Source organism: Ischnura elegans, chromosome X, assembly GCF_921293095.1.
Source record: "Ischnura elegans chromosome X, ioIscEleg1.1, whole genome shotgun sequence".
Lineage (NCBI taxonomy): Eukaryota > Metazoa > Arthropoda > Insecta > Odonata > Coenagrionidae > Ischnura > Ischnura elegans.
Window position 1 is genome coordinate 57093314 of NC_060259.1, and position 22311 is coordinate 57115624.

General features: G+C 37.5%; 2 protein-coding genes across 2 annotated transcripts; one reads left to right on the forward strand and one right to left on the reverse strand.

Moving 5' to 3' along the window:
- Positions 1-598: 598 nt before the first annotated feature.
- On the forward strand, positions 599-5152 carry LOC124170650 (RNA 3'-terminal phosphate cyclase-like protein). Its single transcript, XM_046549517.1, has 6 exons — positions 599-1010; positions 1089-1324; positions 1395-1565; positions 1641-1815; positions 3932-4187; positions 4825-5152. The coding sequence occupies exons 1-6, from the start codon at positions 872-874 to the stop codon at positions 4985-4987; spliced, it is 1140 nt and encodes a 379-aa protein (XP_046405473.1). The 5' UTR covers positions 599-871; the 3' UTR covers positions 4988-5152.
- LOC124170649 (lipoamide acyltransferase component of branched-chain alpha-keto acid dehydrogenase complex, mitochondrial) lies at positions 4980-21754 on the reverse strand. The gene is made up of 9 exons (XM_046549515.1): positions 21644-21754; positions 21260-21468; positions 20943-21139; positions 20560-20696; positions 17613-17840; positions 16398-16601; positions 14345-14536; positions 10839-10910; positions 4980-5822 (listed from the first exon to the last, which is right to left on the reverse strand). Exons 1-9 carry the CDS (start codon positions 21728-21730, stop codon positions 5655-5657), a joined length of 1494 nt encoding a protein of 497 aa, XP_046405471.1. The 5' UTR covers positions 21731-21754; the 3' UTR covers positions 4980-5654.
- Positions 21755-22311: the final 557 nt, after the last annotated feature.

Here is a 22311-nt window from a genome sequence, read left to right on the forward strand (position 1 = left end):
TCGTAAATAATTAATTAAATTGAACTGTCATCGACGAGCATATTGATTTTATCTCGGCATTTTTTGACTATGATCTCCTAGATAAGTACAGCTGTAACCCTTATTCGAAGATTTGGTCGTGCTGTAATTTGAAATGCAGTTCAGCGAATGAGGCAAGGTCATACCCAGGATCAAAACTATGGGGGGGGGGGGGTTAGCCATGGCTGTTCAAGTTATTGGTAAGATTTAAGCATAAAAAAGGTGAATGAAACCAACATTATAGGGAAACTTCAACAGCTCTTTATTAGTTTTAAAATTATTTGCTTGAAAAAATGTCATTTTCCTTAAAGACACTTGCGAATTTTGCTTCGGGGGGGCAGCTGCCCCTCGCTGGGTACGTCCATGGAATGAGGCATTATTTCCTCACTCAGAAAAAGCATTACTATTCAAAAGCGCACGATAGAGATTCTTACTACATACTGCCTTTTCCCAATCTTGAACATTTGCATTACTTTTTCAAATAGTTTACAAAATATTAAGCCCATTGTATGCGAACGCCATCACGTGCCGACTGACAGATCAGCCAATCCGAATCCATCGTTTCATCCATGTTCGTCTTTCTTTCAAATGAAATTCAAATTTCGCACATTTAAACGGCAACACAACATGAGGTTATGCACGTGAAAATTTGTTGTTGTTGTTGACCATGGGTGACTTCATGAAGATGTTTAGTTTGTGCGGAATTGCATGATGTGTGTGCGTAAATGGAATTAGTAGTATTTGAGGTGGTTGTAACTCTTGAAGCGTTCAGTTTGATTTAAAGTTATTACGTTGGTGGTCCGTTAATCATCGATACTTTAACTTAAAGTGGTTATTTCTATAACCATTGGCCATGAGTGACAATGCCTCCAACAGCCTAATGTACGAGGGAAGTAATTACTTTCGGATGCGGCTGATCCTCTCCCTTTTGAGTGGCAAACCTTTGACTATAACTCGGATTCGTCACGACGATGTAAATCCCGGGTTAAACGGTAATTATTAATCAGATTTTTTTCCTAAAATGCAGTGTCTAATGGGAATGTTATGTCACAAATTTATGTATTTTACAGAGGCAGAGGTGAATGTCGTGAGGTTGATTGATAAAATAACGAATGGTTCGCATATCCACGTGAATGAGACCGGCACTGAACTAAATTTTCAACCGGGACTGCTTGTTGGTGGTAAGGTGCACCATAAATGTTCAACTCAGCGTGGAATAGGCTATTATTTGGAAGTCCTGCTGTGTGTGGGTCCGTTTTGTAAATATCCTCTTGATGTTACTCTGCGCGGGGCTACTAATCACAAGGTTAGATTTCGTGTTAACAAATCTATCTCATCAATTTTGACCCGAAAATAATGAATGTTTATCATTGCAGATGGACCTTTCTGTGGAAGCTATTCGAGCAGCGTCAGTACCTATTTTAAGTAAGTTCTTTCTCCTCGAAAATGAAGTTGAATTGAAAGTGGTTAAAAGAGCATTAAATCCAAACGCAGATGGAGAGGTTGCTTTCAAATGTCCCATATCGCGGAAGCTTAAACCAGTACAGGTAATCATAGACGTCGATTATCTTGTATGATCATCTTCTGCCTGCACGTTAACACTTTAATATTTTATCTGTCAGATTACCAAACAGGGAAAGGTGAAAAGGATCAGAGGTGTAGCGTACACTACAAAAGTCTCTCCTGCCTTAGGACATAGGATGGTCTTTGAAGCCAAAAGAATCTTAATGCAGTGCATCCCAGATGTGTATATAAATGTTGATCATTCCAAAGGAACGAAGACTGGATCATCCCCAGGTATGGCTGGCATTATTCATTTCGATACTCTTATCAGCTTTAGTTTTTAAGTATAGAAGCCTTAAACGCTGGTTACTTTATGTTAATGCGTCATAAGGCCATTTCTCGACTTCGATTTATTTTTTATATTGAATGTCAATGAAATCATTGGTGCTTTTCTCAGGAAGAGAGCTACTCTCTTTGAAAAGCCTTGTTCACCATTCAATTTTTTATCATCAGGAGGTATGAATTTTGTGTTATGTAAATTTGGAAAGTACAATACCGTGCACACTATACTTGCTGGCATTATTCACCACTTAATGTGACTTCTACTATTAAATTGGTTTGCTTCATTTGATGATAATAATAATAATAATGGCATTTTACTTTGGAAACCATCAAAGTAAAGTTTGGTCTACATCATTATGTATACTATGATAGGTGCACTGAGCATTATTGCTTGCCTACAAGAGAGTGCAAACTGACATCAACTCTCAGAATATAAGTGTATGTATTAGGTCAAGGATTAGAGGGATAATTTTAAAAGTATGAAGCTGCTGTATCACTGACATTTACGCATTCTTACATGGGAATGCTCTGCAATAGAGGATTGTTACAGTGTGTGTATATACTCTTGTAAGGCTCTTGTTTTCTGCATTATATTTCTTTTTAATATATTGTTACACTCTTCCCAGACCACGGAGGTTGATTGAAACTAATGTATTGGGTCTGCAGTAGTTCAGAGTGGGTTTAAGTAAAATTTCAGTTCAAGTAAGTTAACATGTTAACGGAATGAGAAATGAAAGTCTCAGAGCAAATAGGAAGTGGAAGTATATGCAATAAAAGCCCAATGTAAACAAAAACATGTTTTGCTTGAATGTTGAAAAGTTTCATTCTCACTACTATTCCATGTTTCCAAGTTTCGTGCTTAGATGTGCAGTTTTCTCTATGTTCTGCAACCATTTTCAAATACTGCGCTGCTTATTCCTTCCTCATTCACTTTTTTGCCAGTGTTTTTTCAAGTTGTACAAATATGCAATGCTTTAATTTCATTAACTGTGGACCAAAAGTACAATCCTTGGAAAAAATTATTGTCTTTACTTTTTCCACTTTCATTCCAGTTTCGGGTGCATTTTTTCTGAAATTGCTTCTGTCTTTAACTTGGAAATTATTCAACATCATGAACCAATCTGGAATGATGTTTTTGTTCCTTTCAAACTTCAGTTTTGTCAACAGAATTTAATTCAAGTTGTCCTTTCAGTTTCATTCCTAAACAAAATATGTCAAAAACATAAAGCTTTAAATTTCATTAGAGAGCAATACTTTTTGGTGGTTTGTTAAATAACCTTGGCCCGGACCACATGGAAGGCACTGAAAATTTTTCCATTACTTAGTTAAATTTTCTGATTAATATTGCTGTAGTTGTTCCATTGGGCAAACCTTAGTATCATTTCCAATGGAGCAACTTTAGATAAAGATAGAATTTGAAAATACTAGCTGATAGAAGTAATCATGTGCTGGTGCACAGTGGCGCAGCGAGGGGAGGGTTTAGGAGGATAAACCCCCCCCAGAGCTCAGAGAAATTTTTACGTTTAATCCATTTAACATAATGGATTAGTATTACTTATAGAATAGTTTTAGGGTTAATCAAATATCCCCCAGAAAGTGGTAAAACTCACCATTTTGAACCATTAATCTTAAAAGTTTCTGGAGGAGGGCCCCCCCCCGCAACACCTACTTACCCTGGCGGGTATGCAATACCACCACACTCCAAAGTATTAGTTACGCCTAAAACCCCCTAGCCTTAATTCCTAGCTGCGCCCCTGCTGGTGCACCAAGTTGGACTGTCGTCAGAAAATAAAAGGAGATTTTTGTGAGAAAATAAGATTTTTATACTTGCTCTGTTAGTGTGAAAGAAGTGCATCCTTTCAAGAACCATTCAGTAAACATGAGAATGTGGGAAATGCTCATATCAGGTGTTGGAATTGATTGTGGCAAGTGGAATAAAAAAATTTAGAGCCAGAATGAAATCCTGCTCTGTAGATTGAGTGTTTGATATTTAAATCGGGGTCGTAGAGGTGAGAAGAAAATGTTTTTGCTTTCCAGAAATTATTTTCTTTTTTGTATAAATGTGCAGGTTTTGGTGTACACTTAGTCGCGGAAACTACCGAGGGTGTGTTTTTTGTGGCTGAAGCAATGTCTCCACCTGCCAGCCCAGGTGTAGATCCAGTTATTCCAGAGGACTTGGGAAGAGAGGCTGCCATGAAACTGCTGGAAGAAATTCATAATGGTGGTTGTGTAAGCTCTTGCAGTCAGGCTCTTGTGATTTTATTAATGGCCCTGGGCGAGAAAGATGTTTCAAAATATACAGTTGGACCACTGACTCCTTACTCGTAAGTAACCCCTTAGTTTTGACTCTCTTCAATCTCTAGTGAATTCCTTTCCATTTGTCATTTTGCCTGTCACTAATTCAAGAATTAGGATTTTGAAAGTTTTATTATATGCCTCCAGGTATTGGAATTGATTGTGGCAAGTGGAATAAAATAATTTAGAGCCAGAATGAAATCCATATAAGGTGCTTAAGGTGCCTACCCATATAAGGTGCTTAATTTTTCTGTCTCTGCGTGAATAATTGAAACCTAATGATGATTGGTTTCCGGGTTAATTCCGGTGGACCAAAAATGAGTCGACGAGGAATAATCCGGAAACTAATCATCAATTTAATCACCGTGGCAGCCTCCGTAATAATTGAAACCTAATTTTCAAAGAAAAAATTAGGAGCTTTTAGCCCTCAAGATTGGACTTATTGATGAATGGTTACTTAAATTCTGTCCTTCCACTTGGAACCAAGCATTTTATAGACTTTTCATTGACTTGGCATGACCACACTAGTCCTGATTTAATTGTGTAATTGTTTAATGTGTTCTAATTAAATGACAAGTATTGTGCTTGTGAAGGGCTCAAGCATTTGTGTTGTTTGGTCACAGAAAATGTGCTCTTATAAAATGTGTTGTTTAACCCAATTTTCAGGATTCAGCAGCTTAGGCATTTGATGGACTGCTTCTCACTGAAGTTCCAGTTGGATCTAGTGTCAGGAGATTCGGCAGAAGAAGACCTAGATTTTGGATCTTCCAAAGTTGGATTAACATGTATCGGTGTTGGTATGAGAAACATAAGCAAGAGAGTCCTCTAACACAAATAAAATTTTATTGTAAAGTAACCAACTCATAATCAAATTTTCATTTCAATGCAGTTTACAAATTCTGAACACATCGAAATGTAAGATGAGATGAATGAAATATTCTTGGAAATTCTTTTGTAACAGTTTTTTTAATAAATTTTATGTCGTTTGATATTATTTATATGTTTGAATACAAACAGCTAATTCCTTTATAATTATGTCATGGTCAACAGTTAATAATATTTAAGGCACTTATCTCTTAATCTAATGCCACAAAAAATATTGGTCCCACATAATGCTTAATATATAAACATACTCTCCAAAATGCCAAACTGGAGTATTTTGGAGGTTCAGATGAGGGAGGGAGGGATATTTAAGCAAATTCATTGCATTTCACAGCTATAACAAAACAACTAAGGGCTGTAAGAATGCTCTGTCATTGAGATATAATAGGTTTTGGCATACTTCCCTTCACCTGCACACACACCTCCAATTTTGTCCTGACTATGCCACCATTTAAATTGAATTCTTAGAGAATTCTATGGCCCACAAGGAGATGGCCTTACATATTTTAATTAAAGGCATTTGTTTATTGAGCACAAGCTCTATGTTACAAAACAATTAACTAAACACATAGTAACAGAATAATCTGGCCCGTATGCACTTCGGTGAATCTAATTCACTTCAAATGAAGCAACATAGTTGTTGGATCTTCAATATACTGCTTCCATAAATTCGAGAATCTGGCAATAGTTGCACCATCTAAAATCCTGTGATCAGCAGACCAACTGATGTTGAGGATTGATGATTTAACAACATTTCCCTCAGCGTCAAACCGAGGAAGAACCTGTAATTAAAGTTGATTGATACATTATAAATCCCTCGGTCATGATTCAACCCAAAACAAAATTTGCTTTCCTGTAAAAATTAGTTTTTTTATCAATACTTCATAGAAAAACTTTGGCACCAGCAACAATTAATTATGAAAGGAGAAAATCATTATCCTCTTTAACCAGTAATAATAATACACAGGGTTGCCACTCAACCGTGAAAACCTCAAAGCCGTGAATATCGTCCACCGTGAAAAAGCCGTGAATTTCGTCATTAAACCTTAAAAAAATCTCTCAAACTTGATTTTAGAACTGCGATTGATATTTCAACATCAGTCACGCGCAGACACTGTCCACGAATTTATCTGCACACGTATATTCGAAGCGCAATTATTGGTCCGTGTGCCATGATGACACATTGACCTTAAGCCTGTACCAAACAAGACAGGTAACCAAAGTATTCATTAACCCTGGCGAAAATTCAGATACTTCTTAACTTCCCTGGTCTCTCCATTTTCCCGCTCACAACCTTTAGCCGGAGCTGAATTTTACAAACGATATGTGACGTCATGAGATAGCCCTTTCATTGCTGCATTTGCATTCACGGTGTCTGTCGCGTTTGTTAACTTTTTAATTAACCTGCGGCCGATGATCGTTACGCGACCAATATTTCTGCCTAAAATGGTTTATCGAACACCCGTGAATTTGATGACATTTGGCCGTGAAAACCTGGAAAAAGCCGTGAATTTTATACTTTAGTTTGAGTTGGAACCATGATAGATCATTCCACCTTATTTTAACAGAAAATGTCCTTTTGGATCTCCGCTTTTGACCAAATAATTACACTAAACATCAATATTGATTGATACATGAACACTGGAACTTGGCCCATAAATGCTGGAATTGTTTCATTCACATAGCTTATCCTTAAAAGAAATTATTTCGTTAAGTTAAGCTTTGTAATAGTCTCTCTGAAAACACCAAATTTTTCAAGTTCAGTTGGACTAAAACTCACGAGTTTGAGTTGAGTTCAACTTACAATGCTACTACTATCTGTTCACTTTATGTTAGCGGGCGAGCTTTCATGATAGCCCAGACAGTCTCAGATGGGGGAGGTGTAATACCGATAGAGAGAGAGCACGCAAGAGCAAACTTAACAATGCCAAATTTACGTAGCCACCCAAGTTTGTAAATGAAAACGTGGGAGTCCTCGGTGGCCACAGGTATTTTGAGCCCAGCACCGAGACAATTTTCCTAATCATTCGGAAGGTATTGAGGATCCCTTCACAGAAGCCCATGAAATAGTTGGCTACCATGCTTAATGCGGCACTGTGGTTGGAAGGCATCCTTAAATACAAACAAGGAGAACACGTGAGGTATGGCAACACTGCTCAACGAGCAGTTTCACAATATAAACATGACGGAGGTCTGAGAGCAACTGAATTTCTAAAGCACAAGGCCACGACTACTGTTTGCTGATTGGGGATGTCAAGTGTCGAGAAATTTACCCTCCCCTTCAACCCTACTTACTTCATCCACACCAGCTCACCCACAAAGATAAAATGAACAGAGAATAATTTGGGAAAGGTAGCTTTGGTTCTAAGATCCATTGGTTCTTTAGGTGAGAACAGCCACCAAAAAGAATCGGTACCAAAATAATTGGAGCAAAAACCAGTTTAAAACCTGTCCATATACTAAGTTTAGGAACTGCTACATATAAAAAAACCTTGGATCATTAAAGTTTCGACTAAAGAGTCAAAGTGAGCAATTGAATATGCTACACCAGCAATAGTTTAAGACTGCTTTTTTGCCTGAAAGTTGATATCGTCAACAATAACAGTAATTTCATTCCATTGATCACTTCATTAGCAATTTTGCTAATGAAGCATCATCCCTAAGGCACCGGTTCTCTGCTCCTGTAACTTCTTTAGCACTTTAATTGGCTAAATTATAAATAGCTACAGACGATTTTTTTGTCTGAAATTTGATCTTGAATATGATAACATTAATTTCATTCAATTGTTCATCAAATACGCAAAAAATCATCACTGAAAACACTGGTTCTTGGCACCTGTTCTAGGCTCCGTTTCTCGGCTCCTGTTCCTGCTTTAGCACTTTAATATGCTAAATAATAAATGGCTACCTAAGATTTACTTGCCTGAATGTTAATCTTGTCTACAATAACATTAATTAAATACAATTTATCACCCAATTAACAAAAAAAACATCCCAAAGACACCAGTTTTGGGTTCCTGTTCCTATTTTAGCACTTTAATATGCTGTATAAATGATTTCTTACTATGATTTGTCTGCCTGAATATAAATTTCATCGACAATAACACCAATTTAATTCAATTGATCAAATAATTAGCAAAAATGTCATTCCAAAGACAGTGGTTCTTGGCACCACTCCTTGGTTCCTCTTCCTTTCTTTTCTACGATTAACAAATGCTTAGGATGACTTGTTTGCCTGAATGTTAATCTTGTTAGTGATGACATCAATTTAATTCAATTGATCATCTAATAACTGAATAAATCTTCCCAAGAACACCGGTTTCAGTTCTTGTTCCCAATCCTTTTTTAGCACTATTACACACTAAATAAACAGTTGTTTAGAATAATGTGTTTGCCTAGTTGTAAATCTATCTACAATAATATCTACAGCAGACTCCCGATTATCCAGCTGCGGTATATTTGTGTTGCGGATTATCCGTGCAGGATTTTCTCTCTCACTCAATATTTTCCGCGATCTTTATAAAAAAATAAAATCGGACGCAAGATCACCAGAATTACTGCATTAATGCTAGGATACACCGGGACTATGATTTCCGTCGGAATCCCCTTGATAAAACAGAAGCGATCGGACCCTAGCTGCATTCATGGGAGCGCCGTGTTCCCGTTGTCCAAGCCTCGCAGTGCACGACCCCACTCCGTGATTACAGATACACGTCCCGCAGCAGTTGCAACCCAGGCAACTTGTGCAAGACGGGACTATGTGGTGTGGTGCCTGACAGTGTAGTTTCTGAGATGGAGCAGTGGTTTTGATGCATTCGTGCAAACCACTTTTCTGTATCCGTGATCACACATCCATGGATGTGTGATTTTCGAAACCAGGCCTTACATGGAGCATTAATACTACGAGTACAACCATGTTATCACCGCTAAAAAGATCACGAACTAGCAAAGAAAGCTCTCATTGGGTCTAGGAAGCACTCTAAAATAACAGAATACCAGCATAAATAATAATATATTGTTTGTTTTACGTAAATTATGAACACTGCAAGACATTTAAGTGAAATTTTGGGTTATTCGTGTTTTCTGATTATTCGTGCCGTCTCTCCCCATCATTAGCCCAGATAATCGGGAGTGTACTGTATATCGATACCTTCCTAGGTCGGACAGTAAATTTGTGCAAATGCTTCTATATTTTGTTAATTAATTAATTTATAAATGTGTTCAGGTTCTTGTGCTCGATATTTGAAATCCGTACACGTTCCTGCCTTGGTGGTTAGCATATGTTCATAGCATGTGCTATCTTCCTGCTCATCCCAGAACAAGGCTCGGAGAGTGGTGCCATGAGGTGGCAAGTCGAAACACTACGCAGAGGAATTTTCAAACATTCCGGGTTTCTGGATTCCGGATTTGAAGCCCTCAACTGTAGTTGATAATTCTCATACATTGAAGAACCATAGAATTCTAACAATAAAATTAAAATTTCATACTTATAAAATGCTGAGAGTTAGAATCATAATTTGCTATCACCAAAATGGACTCTGTTGTAGCGATATCTTTGCAAATTCCACCTGAATTTTTTTTTTTATTTCTAATTTAAGAGCTCACGTACAAGTGGTTAATATTATCCAGTTTTGAAAAATTTTTTGATCTGAGTAAACAATGACATGATATACAACTTTCCTGCACAGGCAACTCATCCCAAAAAATTCATTTATATGCCCACCCTATTATACACACCATAGCCACTTATTTGCCACCACTAGAGTATAACCAGTACAAAACATTATTTCTCATCCTAAAACTCTTATTAGGAGTTTAACGTAGTAAGGAATGAATTAATGCCTGATAAAAAACTGTTAGCCCACAGCCCAGATTCAATAACCACAGCAAGATGATGGATATAAACTTCAGAAGGTAGGCCACATAGACATTCTGATTTCAGATAAGATACACAGGTATGTCCATCAGATGCATGAAAATGAGGCTTTAAGCCACAATATGAACAGAGAATATCAGGGTGTAGTGCAGATTTCGGACCTAAAATAGCTCATTAATGCATTGTTAAATGATTAATGAGTAGAAAACATATTTTTGAAAGGTAATTTTCCAGCCTAGGGCACCACAGACTTCTTCTATGGATGTTTCAAAATAATAGAGGTCCTACATTGGAGGTTCTTTTAACACATTATGCATGGGTAGAGCCTTGAAGTAGAATTATGACTTCTTATTACGTGTTAGGTTTTCATGAAATTTGGTAGCATGCACATTCATACGAGGGGTTTTACTGCATTTATACATATCCTCCTGACTCACAAAAGTCATATTCTATGGCAATTCACAGCCAAATGAACCATATGCACAAATCATTAGCAACTTAATATTAACACGTTGTGTACCTGGGTATTTAAATTCCTAGGAACACCGATTCTGGGTGGAGGTGTTGAGATTGGAAATATGTGCCTATTAGGGCATAATGCCTATGGTTTAAACATGGTTAAAAAGGCAATGTTTAGAATTTAACTTTACCAAATCAAACGTTATGATGCATCAATTCATTATGAATAACGAACAACAACTGAAAACGTACTAACGAATACATATTGTACGCTTTAAAATTGTTTAGGTTGACGCGCCTAAATGACGAGAATCTTTGTCATCCGTCCGGAATGTTCGGGAAAAAAATGACGAGAATTCTCGCCATCCATACGCAACGTGTTAATAGGCTTTGACAAGATGCAATCTAAATTCAACACGAAAATATGTAAGCCAGGTATTTAAATTAAAACCAGAATACATACTTGAATTTTTCCAATAGCTCCAATGGCCACTTCTGGAGGGAGTATGACAGGTTTGGTGTAAGTCCCACCAATCTGAAAATAATTTAAAAAAACAAGTTATCTCATTTACACTCATCAGACAAACTAGAAGTTTCTAACTCCCTGATAGACGACACACATTACCATCTGAAAGACAATTTATATGTGTACCACCATTACTTCACATCCAATTCAAATCAACTCAGCAGTCTAGGAACTCTACTACCAACATGGCCCACTGTAGAGCATCTGCCCATGTTCTAATAATCGGAAATACAGGCGGTCCTCGACTTTCGTACACTCGACTTTCGTACAATTCGCACTTTCGCACATTCAAAATTGACACCTTTTACTCGACTTTCGTACGCTAAATTCGGACTTTCGGACGCTAGTCTGTAATTTTTTTAAAATTCCCGCTATGTTTATTGCGCATCCCAACATTCAATTGTTTCAAATTGCAGTATCGGCAGTATATGCGAACAATATGAACGTATATAATGAAGGGAATTGTTGGTAATTGACTCTGATCTAGGTGATTTATTTGGGAGAGAGACTGCCTGTTATAGGCTCCTTTATCAAGAGAAGAGGAAAGCCTTCATTGAAGATATTTTTCAAAAGAAGTTGACTAGACATCATCGAATAGCTTTCAATAAAACTAGTAAGACCTTCTTTCTGATTGTGTTTTTTCGTTTGAGTGCTGTTTTTCATGTAAACCTTCAGCAACGATATTGCACGAAATATCACCCGAATTCCGTTTGTCTTTTGTCTTTTTTGAATAACATGCGGAATATACGCGATCACGAATGTCACCTGCCAAATATCGAATTTTGGTGTAAAAATTAAAAGGTATCCAGAGTACGAGTTCAACGAATACATTTTGTTATGCTATTTGATATTTCCTTTTATTTATAGTGGACGTAATAAGTGGAATGTCAACTTAAACGCCAAGACGTAGTTTCACTCGATAGCCAACGGATTTCTTGTTTTTTAAACTTATATTAGCTTTTTCTGCGTATTATCGAAATAAATTAGATGATTTGAGGAGTTTTATTAATATATTATTAAAATTAAGTCAATTGAAATGAATGCCGTGGAAAAAAAAGGTTTTAGTACATAAATTCCGCTCTTTTAGAACGTAACCCCTAATTAGTATGGAAGTCAATGGTTCGACTTTCGTACAATTCAACTTTCGTACAAGTTTTCGGGAACGCATTGTGTACGAAAGTCGGGGACCGCCTGTATGTCAAGAGTCAAAATTGCACACTAGGGTGGATCTAATTGGACTGGACCGGTGGTAATGTGTTTGACAACCAATGCAAAGGTTGCAGGTTCAAAATGGAATAACGGAAAAAATTGTTCTGGCTACAGTCACTTTCAACTTCAACTTTTACACACTAAGTGAAATTATCCCACTATTGAGAGGCAGCAGTCTCAGCAGAAGGCAATTATAGCAGAGATCAATTGCATTGGTCCGGTATCAACAGCCACACTTTTAAGCATGAGTGAAGTTCACTAAATCAGTTAAAGTACTGTGATGTGGAAGGCAATGGGGAACCACCACATTAGTCTCCCAAGGAGATTCAGCCCTGCAACTAACCTAAATGAGACATGATGGAATTCTTCCCAGTTAAGCATTCCAGAGGTAAAATAGTCCCCCAATTGGATCTCTGTGGGGGGACTACTGGGTAGGGGACATTATAGTCAGGAAAGACAGATGCAGAATAGGGATATGAAACTTAAGATCCCTGGGAAGACTGGGAAGTTAGAAAATATGGAGATGGAACGGCTTGGGATATATACACTGGGAGTCAGTGAGATCAAGTGGACAGGGACAGATGATAGGAGCAACGGATATCAAGTGATATTCTCTGAAGAGAACCTAAAGATCACAGATGGCGGATGTAGGAATCATACTGAGGAAAGAATGAAGTATGAGAGTGAGGTCAGTCCGACTTTACAGAGAAGGCATTCTGATAGTGAAGCTGGAAGGAGAACCCATGAATACCATGATAGTGCAGCTCTACATTACAACCTCTAGCCATACGGAAGATGAAATAGAAGAGGTGTATGAGCAAATGGAAGAAGTACTCAGTGGAGTGAGGGGGAAGGAGAATCTCATCATACTCGGATACTGGAACACTGTGGTTGGAGAAAGAAAAGAGGGCAACAGTGCTGAAAACTTTGGATTGGGAATACGGAATGCAAAAGGATAGACAACTTCAATGAGAAAATATGGTGGCATCAAATAGACTTCCAACACCACCGATGGAGGAAATATACACGGGAAATGCAAGGGGATATTGCCAGATACCAGATAGAGTATATACTTGTGAGAGGCAGAAACATGAACCAGGTGAAACAGTGTAAGATCATCCTGGAGGAGATATAAATAGTGATCACAACCTTGTACTCATGAACAGCCTACTCTGTTACAAGACAATAAAGAGGACCAAACAAGAGCCAAGATGAAATACAAAACTTCTGACAGAAAGAAAATGGAGAAATATTTGCCTCAGCAGTAAATTAAGACATGGGCACCGGAGAGAGATGGGATGAACTCAGAAGGACAATTGCATAAGTTGCTGAAGAGCAGCTGGTGAGTAAGAGAGCAGACACGAAGAAACCATGGATGCTGACATTTATTAGGGAACTATTAGAAAAAAGAAGAAAATGCAAGGATACCAGAAATGAGGAGGGGGAAAATCTCTACAAGAAGCTTAATAATTAAGTCAATTCGGAATGCAAGATTGCTCAGGAGTTTTTTATAGAAAGCTGCTGTGAAGAAATCAACAAAATCATGGAGAAAGGGAACACAGAAACAGCCTACAACCTGTTAAAGAAGCACTTTGGGGACAGCAAAGCAAAAAGCAGCAACTCGTGCAAAAAGCAAGCACAAGATACATATCTGACCTGCTCATGAGTGAAGACTTAGGGAATAGATGGAGGCAATAGATCAAAGAACTCTGACAAGGGCCGAGGTCGCTGGACCTAATGAAGGCCGGGAGCATTGTTGACAAGGGAGACTGGAGGCCACACATATCGAGGAGTGAATTCAAGAGAGCTATAAAGGACCTTAAGATGAACAAAGCACCTGGAGCAGACAACATCAATGGAGAAATCATCAAGGCACTCGGAAATAAAGCCAAGCATACCCTCTATGATGTAATAATTACAGCTACCAAAGCGGAAGACTTCCAGAGGACTTTCAAAAGTGTGTGATGATCGCTATACGGAAGAAGGCAAGGACTGAGAAACGTGAGGAACACCAAACCTTGAGTCTAGTGCCACAAGCATTCAATATGCACACGCACTTGTACATGCAACTGTACTGTGTAACCAGGCTTATACAGAGGGAAATGGGGTAGCAGAAAGAGGGTTAATTAAAAGGTGAAATGTAATATATATTTAATTTAGTTAAAAGGTAAAATGTAATACATATTTAATTAGAAAATCATAGCATAGCAAGAGTATAATGGTTCTGAACTTACAGGTCCAATGTTTGAAAGAGTAAAAGTTCCTCCAGTAACATCCTGAGGCTTCAAAGTTCCTTTCAATCCATCTTCATGAAGACGGTTAAGCTCTCTCGCTACCTCCAAAAGAGTCAAAGATTGAACATGTTTCACATTTGGCACTGCTAACCCTGCAGGAGTATCCATTGCTACTCCTATGTTGTGCTTAGCCTGTAAATGAACAAAAGTGGTTAAGAGCAGACACTTTTTTACCTCAATGTAGACATTAAGGTAGTTAGAGCACCTTGGTAAAAGTAACAAGAATTTGATGAAACTTTGGTCACATATTCTTTGAAAGATGCACTTGCAATGATCCAAAGAAAATGGGATTCCCACATGCCATTCTTGAGATATTTGACAGTAAAATTAGGATAATTTAACATGGGCTCTTATGGAGAAAAACAGTTTTTTCGAGCTAGCGAAGCTGTTTGTAACAAGAAGTTTTTGATGCGGCATTTATTAAAATCAAAATTTTGTGACAAATCTAAAAATTTATGGGGAAGTATTAAGTCCATGATAAAATAACAAAGACATTTACAAAAATCTGCCTGAATCTGGCAAAGCAGCTGGGAATCTCTGGTACCAAAAGCAAAACAAAAACCACTACACCGACTTCGCCTAAATTGCACAAATATATTTAATTTCCCAGCGCTTACATATATTTTGTTAGTAAATAAATATATTTTTTACGGATTTACCACTTAGATTGTGAATATTTACTCAAAAGTATCTTCAACAGTTCAGTGTGCAAAGGTTGGAAGCATTGTTGAAACCAGTGGGGTAACTAAGAATATGCTTTGGGGGGATGAGAGGAGATGGGGAAGGGCGACCTCCCACTCCCCCACCCCCCTTTTGGGAAAATTTTGGAAAAATGACATGCCTGCAAATACATTTTACATAATTTTAGCACTTAAAATTTGGGTTTCATTAAAAGGTTGCGTTAAAATTTACTATACGTCAAAACTAGACAATAGTTTTGAATATTATTTTTATTTCTCTGAGGCTTTGGGGGGGATCTATCCCCCCATAGTTACGCCACTGGTTGAAACTATACAAGTTGACCAATGTAAATACCTTATAAAAATCATTTTTCATGTTTGCATTATACGGAGGTGCAAAATTGCATTCACATTTCATTCCTAATTATGTTTTATTTTGCTTAATTTTTTTGTGACTTTTGCGTAAATAATAGGTAGCCCGATTGCATCACTTGACTTCAGCCGATGCCACTCTAGCTAACTTAACATGAAAGAAAAACCCTCATTAGTCACTATTCAGCAATGGATGTTTTCCAAAGCACTTCATGTCACAAGTGATTTCATTTGCAGTCACACGTATGGGTGCAGATGTACACCTAGGGTGAAATTCACCATGAAAAAATCATTTGGCCCAGCTGGGGTTTTTAAACGGTAAATGGCTCTTAGTGTATATCTGCACCTGGGCACATGACTGCATACAAAGTCGGAATGTGCAGAAGGTAAGCAAACATCAAGCCAATCCAACTTCAACAAAGAGTCTTGGTGTGAGCAAAGGGTTCTGTTAACTAGGCTTTAAGCTGGGTTCACCTCGGGGAGACTTGTGAGGAGTCAGGTGACCAAGAAAGCACACGTAGGAATAGTCCTCTCCCTCCCCACATCACCACTCTTTGCTATCACGTGATTGTGTTAATTTGAAGTCTGGGAGATATACTTCAAAGCATTTTCATTCTGTTGCCTGTATAATAATTACATACAGCTACTTATTCTTTGCCCAATATTGGAAAAAGAGCACGTATTATAATTAAGAGAAAATTTTCATTTCAATACTATCATTTAATCCCAGACTATCATTAGATCCCAGTAAATTATTCTAATTAACAAAGCAAGAAGCCAGACAGATAATTTTCTTCAGGATAAATTCATAAGCAAAGCAGATCAAGATAAAAATTGATCTGCAATATCCTCTCCAGGAATTTTGATGCCTAAAATGACAGGACCTTGTCACTTGCCATTTGATGCAATAATGTATAACTAAAAATCATAAGACTAGTTACCTTATAAGTGAGGTTTTCACAACCAGCATCCACGGAAGAATTAACCACTGGGTATTCTAACATGGCCATTGAAGCTGCTTTCACAAAGAATGGAAGAAATGTCAGCTTCACACCTTGAGATTTAGCTAATGGCTGAAGCTTACTCCGGACTTCAATTAATCTACTAACATTTATTTCATCGCTGTACACGAAATGAGGAATTTTCTGAAAATAAAATGAAGGTCATAAGAATATATTTTGGAAACTCCATTTTATAAAGATACTCCTACACTTACAACCACAAAAAGTTGCAGTGTGTTCAGTACAACATAATGATATCTCAAGCTGTTAGCGAATTGTAACAATCCATTATTTTTTCATAATAGTATATAAAAAGCAAAATGCAGTGATCAGAAGGCAAAATATGAATTTTCAGAGATAAAACAAGGAAAAAGCGCAATACTTACATTACGTTCATCAATCTAAAAATTGACCCTGCAAGTAGGCCTAATGGACACTATTGCAGCAATGCACCTAAGGGAACCTGATACATTCCCATGGACTTAATTAACTAAAGGATTGCTGCTTTTTGTTTACGAGATAATATCCGTTTTCTGGTCAGAATATGGTTGGTTTTATTCCTATTTAGAAGATTTAGATTCCATTCCATACCTTCCACAGCTTCCCACCCTACATTTCCACTTATTAGCAATAACTGACAACCCTTAAAATAACTTTCTATGACTCGTTCCACCTCCCACCATTCCTTTCCTCCCATAACCCCCTTCTGACTACAGAAATGCAAACAAAGTTAGATGCTATGATGATAAAAACCACCAAAATCATGTCAATTTTTTAAAAACTGGAGTTGCATATGCCGCAGATGTTGCAGTTGATGACTCAAATGTTCACCTTGGTCTCCCTAAAAGTTTATTTCAATTAAATATTGTGAAATAAATACAATTATAATGGCATCATCCTAACACTTCCAGAAGATAATATGCATGGTAAAAATTTTGCAAAGAGAAAGACATCTCCAAGTGGAAAAAATCACTTGCTTCAGAAAAGAATGAAGGATATCTTCATAATCCTCAACGAGAACCATCCTTCAAATAAATCCCTGGGAATGTATGAGGTTCCAAGCAGTCGGAGAAGAAGCTCTACAGATGAGTCATCTCCTTTCAGCTCAAAAAGCACAAAAAATGCAAAACATCTCGAGTCACAATTTAGACTTACCAATGCCGCACTCATGGTTTTCACCATGACTCTGGTAAAGCCAGTCACAGGAACTGTCTTATCGCTTACAATATCCCCAACTCCAGCATGAGGTACAGTAAAGGGTACTTGACCAGCAGGAATTTCCGTTTTTTTCGGAGGCACGCTCTTCCCACCAATGAAGGCCAATACATCCTCTTTCAATATGCGCCCATCTTTCCCAGTTCCTGGGATAGCACCAAGTTGCAGCTGAAGATTATGAGATCGAATGCAAGTTATAAAAAACCCAAGAATGATGGTACATATTAATATTCAAACAAGCTACATACACAGCATGCACTACATAATCAGAATTGAAAGACTTAGCTTTACTAATACAAACAAGAGCAACACTGGCAAAATTAAGTAGCATTGCACCTAACAACATGGATGTGGAAATTTAAATGTCTTTGTGATTTCAAGTCAAACTTGCAAGCTTTGAGGGAATGAGTAATGAGAACTCTCAGTGTAAGAGGGAATCCATTATTTACGTGAGGTGATTTGGGTGATTTTTTGGTCCTCCTCTCCCCCCTTAGTGAGATATCATGAGATTTTTCTATCACCTCCACCTCCCTTTAATTTCACCTGAAATTTTTCAAAATGCATACTTTCAGGGTAAATAAGTTCTTCTATGCATAATCTTCATTGCGTTAGATTTCCTAAAAACAGTCCCCAAGGTCACACAATTAAAACATACTTTTTTTAGAAAAATAATTAAGTGCAATAAATTCTGCGGGGCAGAGGAATTTTTGAAGCATGTGATCCAACATAGAAATGAACAGTCCCTATAATTTTTTCTGTTGCATTGAAATTGGTTGCTTCATTAGGCAATATAGCTCTCCAAAATTGGGTGTCTTGCTTGTTTTTACAGACAGTAGTGCTATTAACTACCCCAACAAGAGAAGTTAAAGATAACTACAAGAATTTTGATTTTGCATTTCATACAATATTTTAATAAAGATTCTCCAAAATGTGTAAATTCCTTTCTCCCGGCGAAGTCCTTTCAAAAACAAGTGCCCAAAAAAAAAAGACTAAGCTATTATATGAATAATGAAGGGTGTAAAAAAATTAAGTCCAGCACACAATGAAAGGGTAATTTGGGCCTATGCATGAATCAATTATTATATTGATAATTTTTCACCTATAAGACTTCGAGTTTGTGTGAACAGCCATTTATACGACATTTCATCAGGTACCTTTTAGAAGCATTCAAAGCCTGAATCATATCATCACTTTTTGTGTCCCTCTAATGGATATGATAGCTTTTCACAGACCGTGAAGATAGTAACTTTGAGTGATGAAAGCCCAAACTATCACCTTCTGTGATCTGGGCTCTGGTACTCTACATAAAGTTTTCAGTGGCAGAAAAAGGAGGAAACCAAGTGAGAGAAAAGATGATGAGGAGCCTTATTTCATAAGTCTTCCCAGAAAATTATCAAGTGATGCAGGCTAAAGATATATAAATACATACGTAGTACGGACACCTTAGGAAGCACTTTGACAGGCACCTCCAAAGCCATTTGTAAGAGGCAGTGTGATAGCCTTCACACCTCCATAGTTTTCTAATTTTATATTTTTAAGAGCCAAGCAAACAATTAAAAAAATACAGAAATCTTATAAATACTTAAAAAAGGCAAGGTCACAACAGGTTATCAAGTAACAGGGTAACATGGTACATTGTCTGTAAGCTTCGAAATGCATATCAATCCTTTTTGCTCGAGTTAACCTCAATGACATGACCTTTATCTAAGCATTTTGTTCCCAGTGCAACATAATATTTCTGAACAAATAAAATTATTACTATTATATTATCTGTTTGTATATTTGTCGGTGGCGATTTGCGTGAATGTGAATTGTTTGTAACCTCTATGGTTAGTTTTTCTTGTTTTGATCAGTGTTCCCCGAAACGCATGTGCTATATTTATCGCACAGTTTGCGTGATTGTGACCATCTTTAATTCCATTTCTTCTGTGTGCGTTGAAGAGGTACAGAAACTTTATCCTTCCTTCATGGTGGGACCTATGCCCAGAGCCATCTCTTGGCCAACACATTAGGCTACATCTGGGGAAATTGGTCGCATAAACCCCTTACCAAAACCAGTGGAGATAAGAGTAGCCATGATAGCTTGGTGGTCTGAGCATCTGCCTGGAAAGCAGAAGGTCCGTGGTTCGATTCCCAGTTGAGGTGAAAATTTTTCATGTGTTTTCGGCCTTCATTCCATCTCCACACCGCACTATGGAATTGTCCTGTGTTTATATTTGTCTCTTTGTTTCAATTTCTATCTGTAATTCTGTTTGTATATTCGCCTCAGGTGACTTGTGTGAATATGAAAAAAATTTGCTTTAGAATAATTGGATAGGATTTTACACATAGGTAAAGGCTTATAAAGTCTATCTATATAAGATATAAAAACTATCACCTGATCCTGTATGGAAAACAGACCTGTAATCTTAGATAAAACTACCTAAATTCTAAAGTTCTAAATGTCAGAATGATTTTGGTAAAGATCGGAACATATAAATGTAAGAACCAAATTTGAATAGGTTTCATTTTTTGTTCATGAATTTGTACACGTTGACTGGTTACATGGCACATTTCCGTATTCATTCTGACATTCATGCATTTAGACATGAACTTTTACAATTTTCTGTAATGAGTAACGAGGCTTAACACTTGGGCTGCGGGAGTTCACAATTTTAGCTGCCAGCCAGTGCAGAAGGGACCCCCTGCGCAGGAGGCAACCCCTTCCACGAGGGTTTGACTGGTAGAGCTAAGTGCCTCAGTGATCCTTACCGTGAGGGAAAGTGCCCAAGTGCAAGATATCCAGGTAGCAATTACAATTTTTGGTAAATGCCGCAATTAGTGTGCTAAGCATGTAAAAATGTTCCTGCACTCTAAGGGTTTAAAAACATAATGCGATCCAAATTACTTTATTCTCCATTGCTAATCTTCGAACAGCAGGAGTTGTCAGGACTTTCTTGGTCTCCAAAGTAGTCGTAGACACCTGGCTGGCAGAAATAGCAGGTGAGGCATCTTTATCTGGAACTGGTTCCACTTTGCTCTTTTCTATTATTTGAGGAAATACAGGCAAAATATGCATCAATAACGAAGAAAATACACAAAAATCAAAGTAACTACAACATCAATAGATATAAAGTATCCCACATAATTAGCCCAAGTTTGCACGAGGTCAATATTAATATATCATGTACGAGCTAAGAGGATATAGATCCCCAGAAGCCTTAAAAGCATTCTAATATATTAAAAAGCAATTAAAAAACAGTAGGCAACTGGTTCCTACAGTTTTCTGACCTTGGGTGGATTCGGTGGCATCATCTAAAACTTCTATGTCACAAAGTGGATTTCCAACGGACACAATTTCGTCTATTTCACAATACCGTTTTCTAATTATCCCGCTGAAACGACTTGTTATGGTCACGGACGCTTTATCACTTTGAACTTCACAAATGTTATCAAATTGATTGACGTTATCACCTACATTAACGAACCTAGAATCCCAAAAAAACTGTTCAAAAAAACTAACATTGAACAAGAATCTTCCGTATGGTGAAATCATGCAATTAGTAATGAATAAAACGTGAATGGCACATGAAATTGCAAAAACTCACCATTCCTTGACGGTTACTTCTCTAATACCTTCTCCAATATCTGATAATTTGAACTGTTCCACATGAGAAGAAGGAGCACTGAAGTATCTCTTCTTTAGACTCCACGGGGTTCTTCGCGCATTAGCGCATGCGAAAAATGTTTGTTTCTTTTCAACACTAACGTAGCCGCAGGACTGCAAACGTGCAGATGTCGATATTCTAGGTACAGCCTGTCAATAAACAGGAACAAAGCACGTCTGAGAGAGAGAATCTCAATACCAATTTAAATCTTAATAGCAATATGTTACCACTTTGACATGAAACATCAACCCAAACTCAATGTCATTCTGAAGTTAATTCACGAATTTACAGGTAATTTAGATTATTCTTTATCCACTTAGATACCTTCAGTAACTCTTCATGAACTGTATGGGCTCTCAATAAGAGTTTTTCCAGTGGATATGTTTTCCAAGATTTCAACCTCCAAGCCATTGTGCAAACAGTGGAAGGAGGAAAATGCGAATTTCTCCGTAATTAGTGAGGGATTTTTGAAATACGGTTTAAGGAAATTTGTGTGATTAGTTTCGAACTCTTTGAGTTAGTATGCGATAAAACAACGCAGTATTTCTTATTGGCTGTATCTCATCTTTTTATTTCAGTTGCCCGTCCAACTACTCATGTCGTTGTTATGGCAACCGTGCGTGGATGTCAAAAGGTGGTAATCCCTAGTTTAAACGATTATGAAATATGATTGCCGATGTTTTTATTCGGCCCAGGAAGTGAAATTCTTTTCATTTCAAATGCGATGGACTTCTTAATTCATCGATAAATGGATATCAAGCTCTTAAAGCATCAGTTTGCAGCCATAGAGCCATGGGCGTACCCAGCGAGGGGCAGCTGCCCAGTAAGCAAAAATCGCAAATGTCTTTAAGGAAAATAATATTTTTTCAACCAAATAAACTAATAAAGAGCTGTTACAGTTTCCTTAAAATTTTGATTTCATTCACCTTTTCGATGCTGAAATCTTACCTACAACTTGAACAACCATGGCTTGCCTCCCCCCTCCTAGTTTT

Bases quoted from the DNA above. Each gene is read 5' to 3' on its own strand.
- LOC124170650 (XM_046549517.1), top strand. From the start codon at position 872: ATGAGTGACAATGCCTCCAACAGCCTAATGTACGAGGGAAGTAATTAC. The intron at 1,325-1,394 runs GTTAGATTTCGT...TTATCATTGCAG, and splicing joins GCGGGGCTACTAATCACAAG to ATGGACCTTTCTGTGGAAGC. The intron at 4,188-4,824 runs GTAAGTAACCCC...CCCAATTTTCAG, and splicing joins GGACCACTGACTCCTTACTC to GATTCAGCAGCTTAGGCATT.
- LOC124170649 (XM_046549515.1), bottom strand. From the start codon at position 21,730: ATGGCTTGGAGGTTGAAATCTTGGAAAACATATCCACTGGAAAAACTC. The intron at 20,697-20,942 runs GTCAGAAAACTG...CTCAAATAATAG, and splicing joins TGCCACCGAATCCACCCAAG to AAAAGAGCAAAGTGGAACCA. The intron at 14,537-16,397 runs GTAACTAGTCTT...GTTCATTTACAG, and splicing joins GTGAAAACCTCACTTATAAG to GCTAAGCACAACATAGGAGT.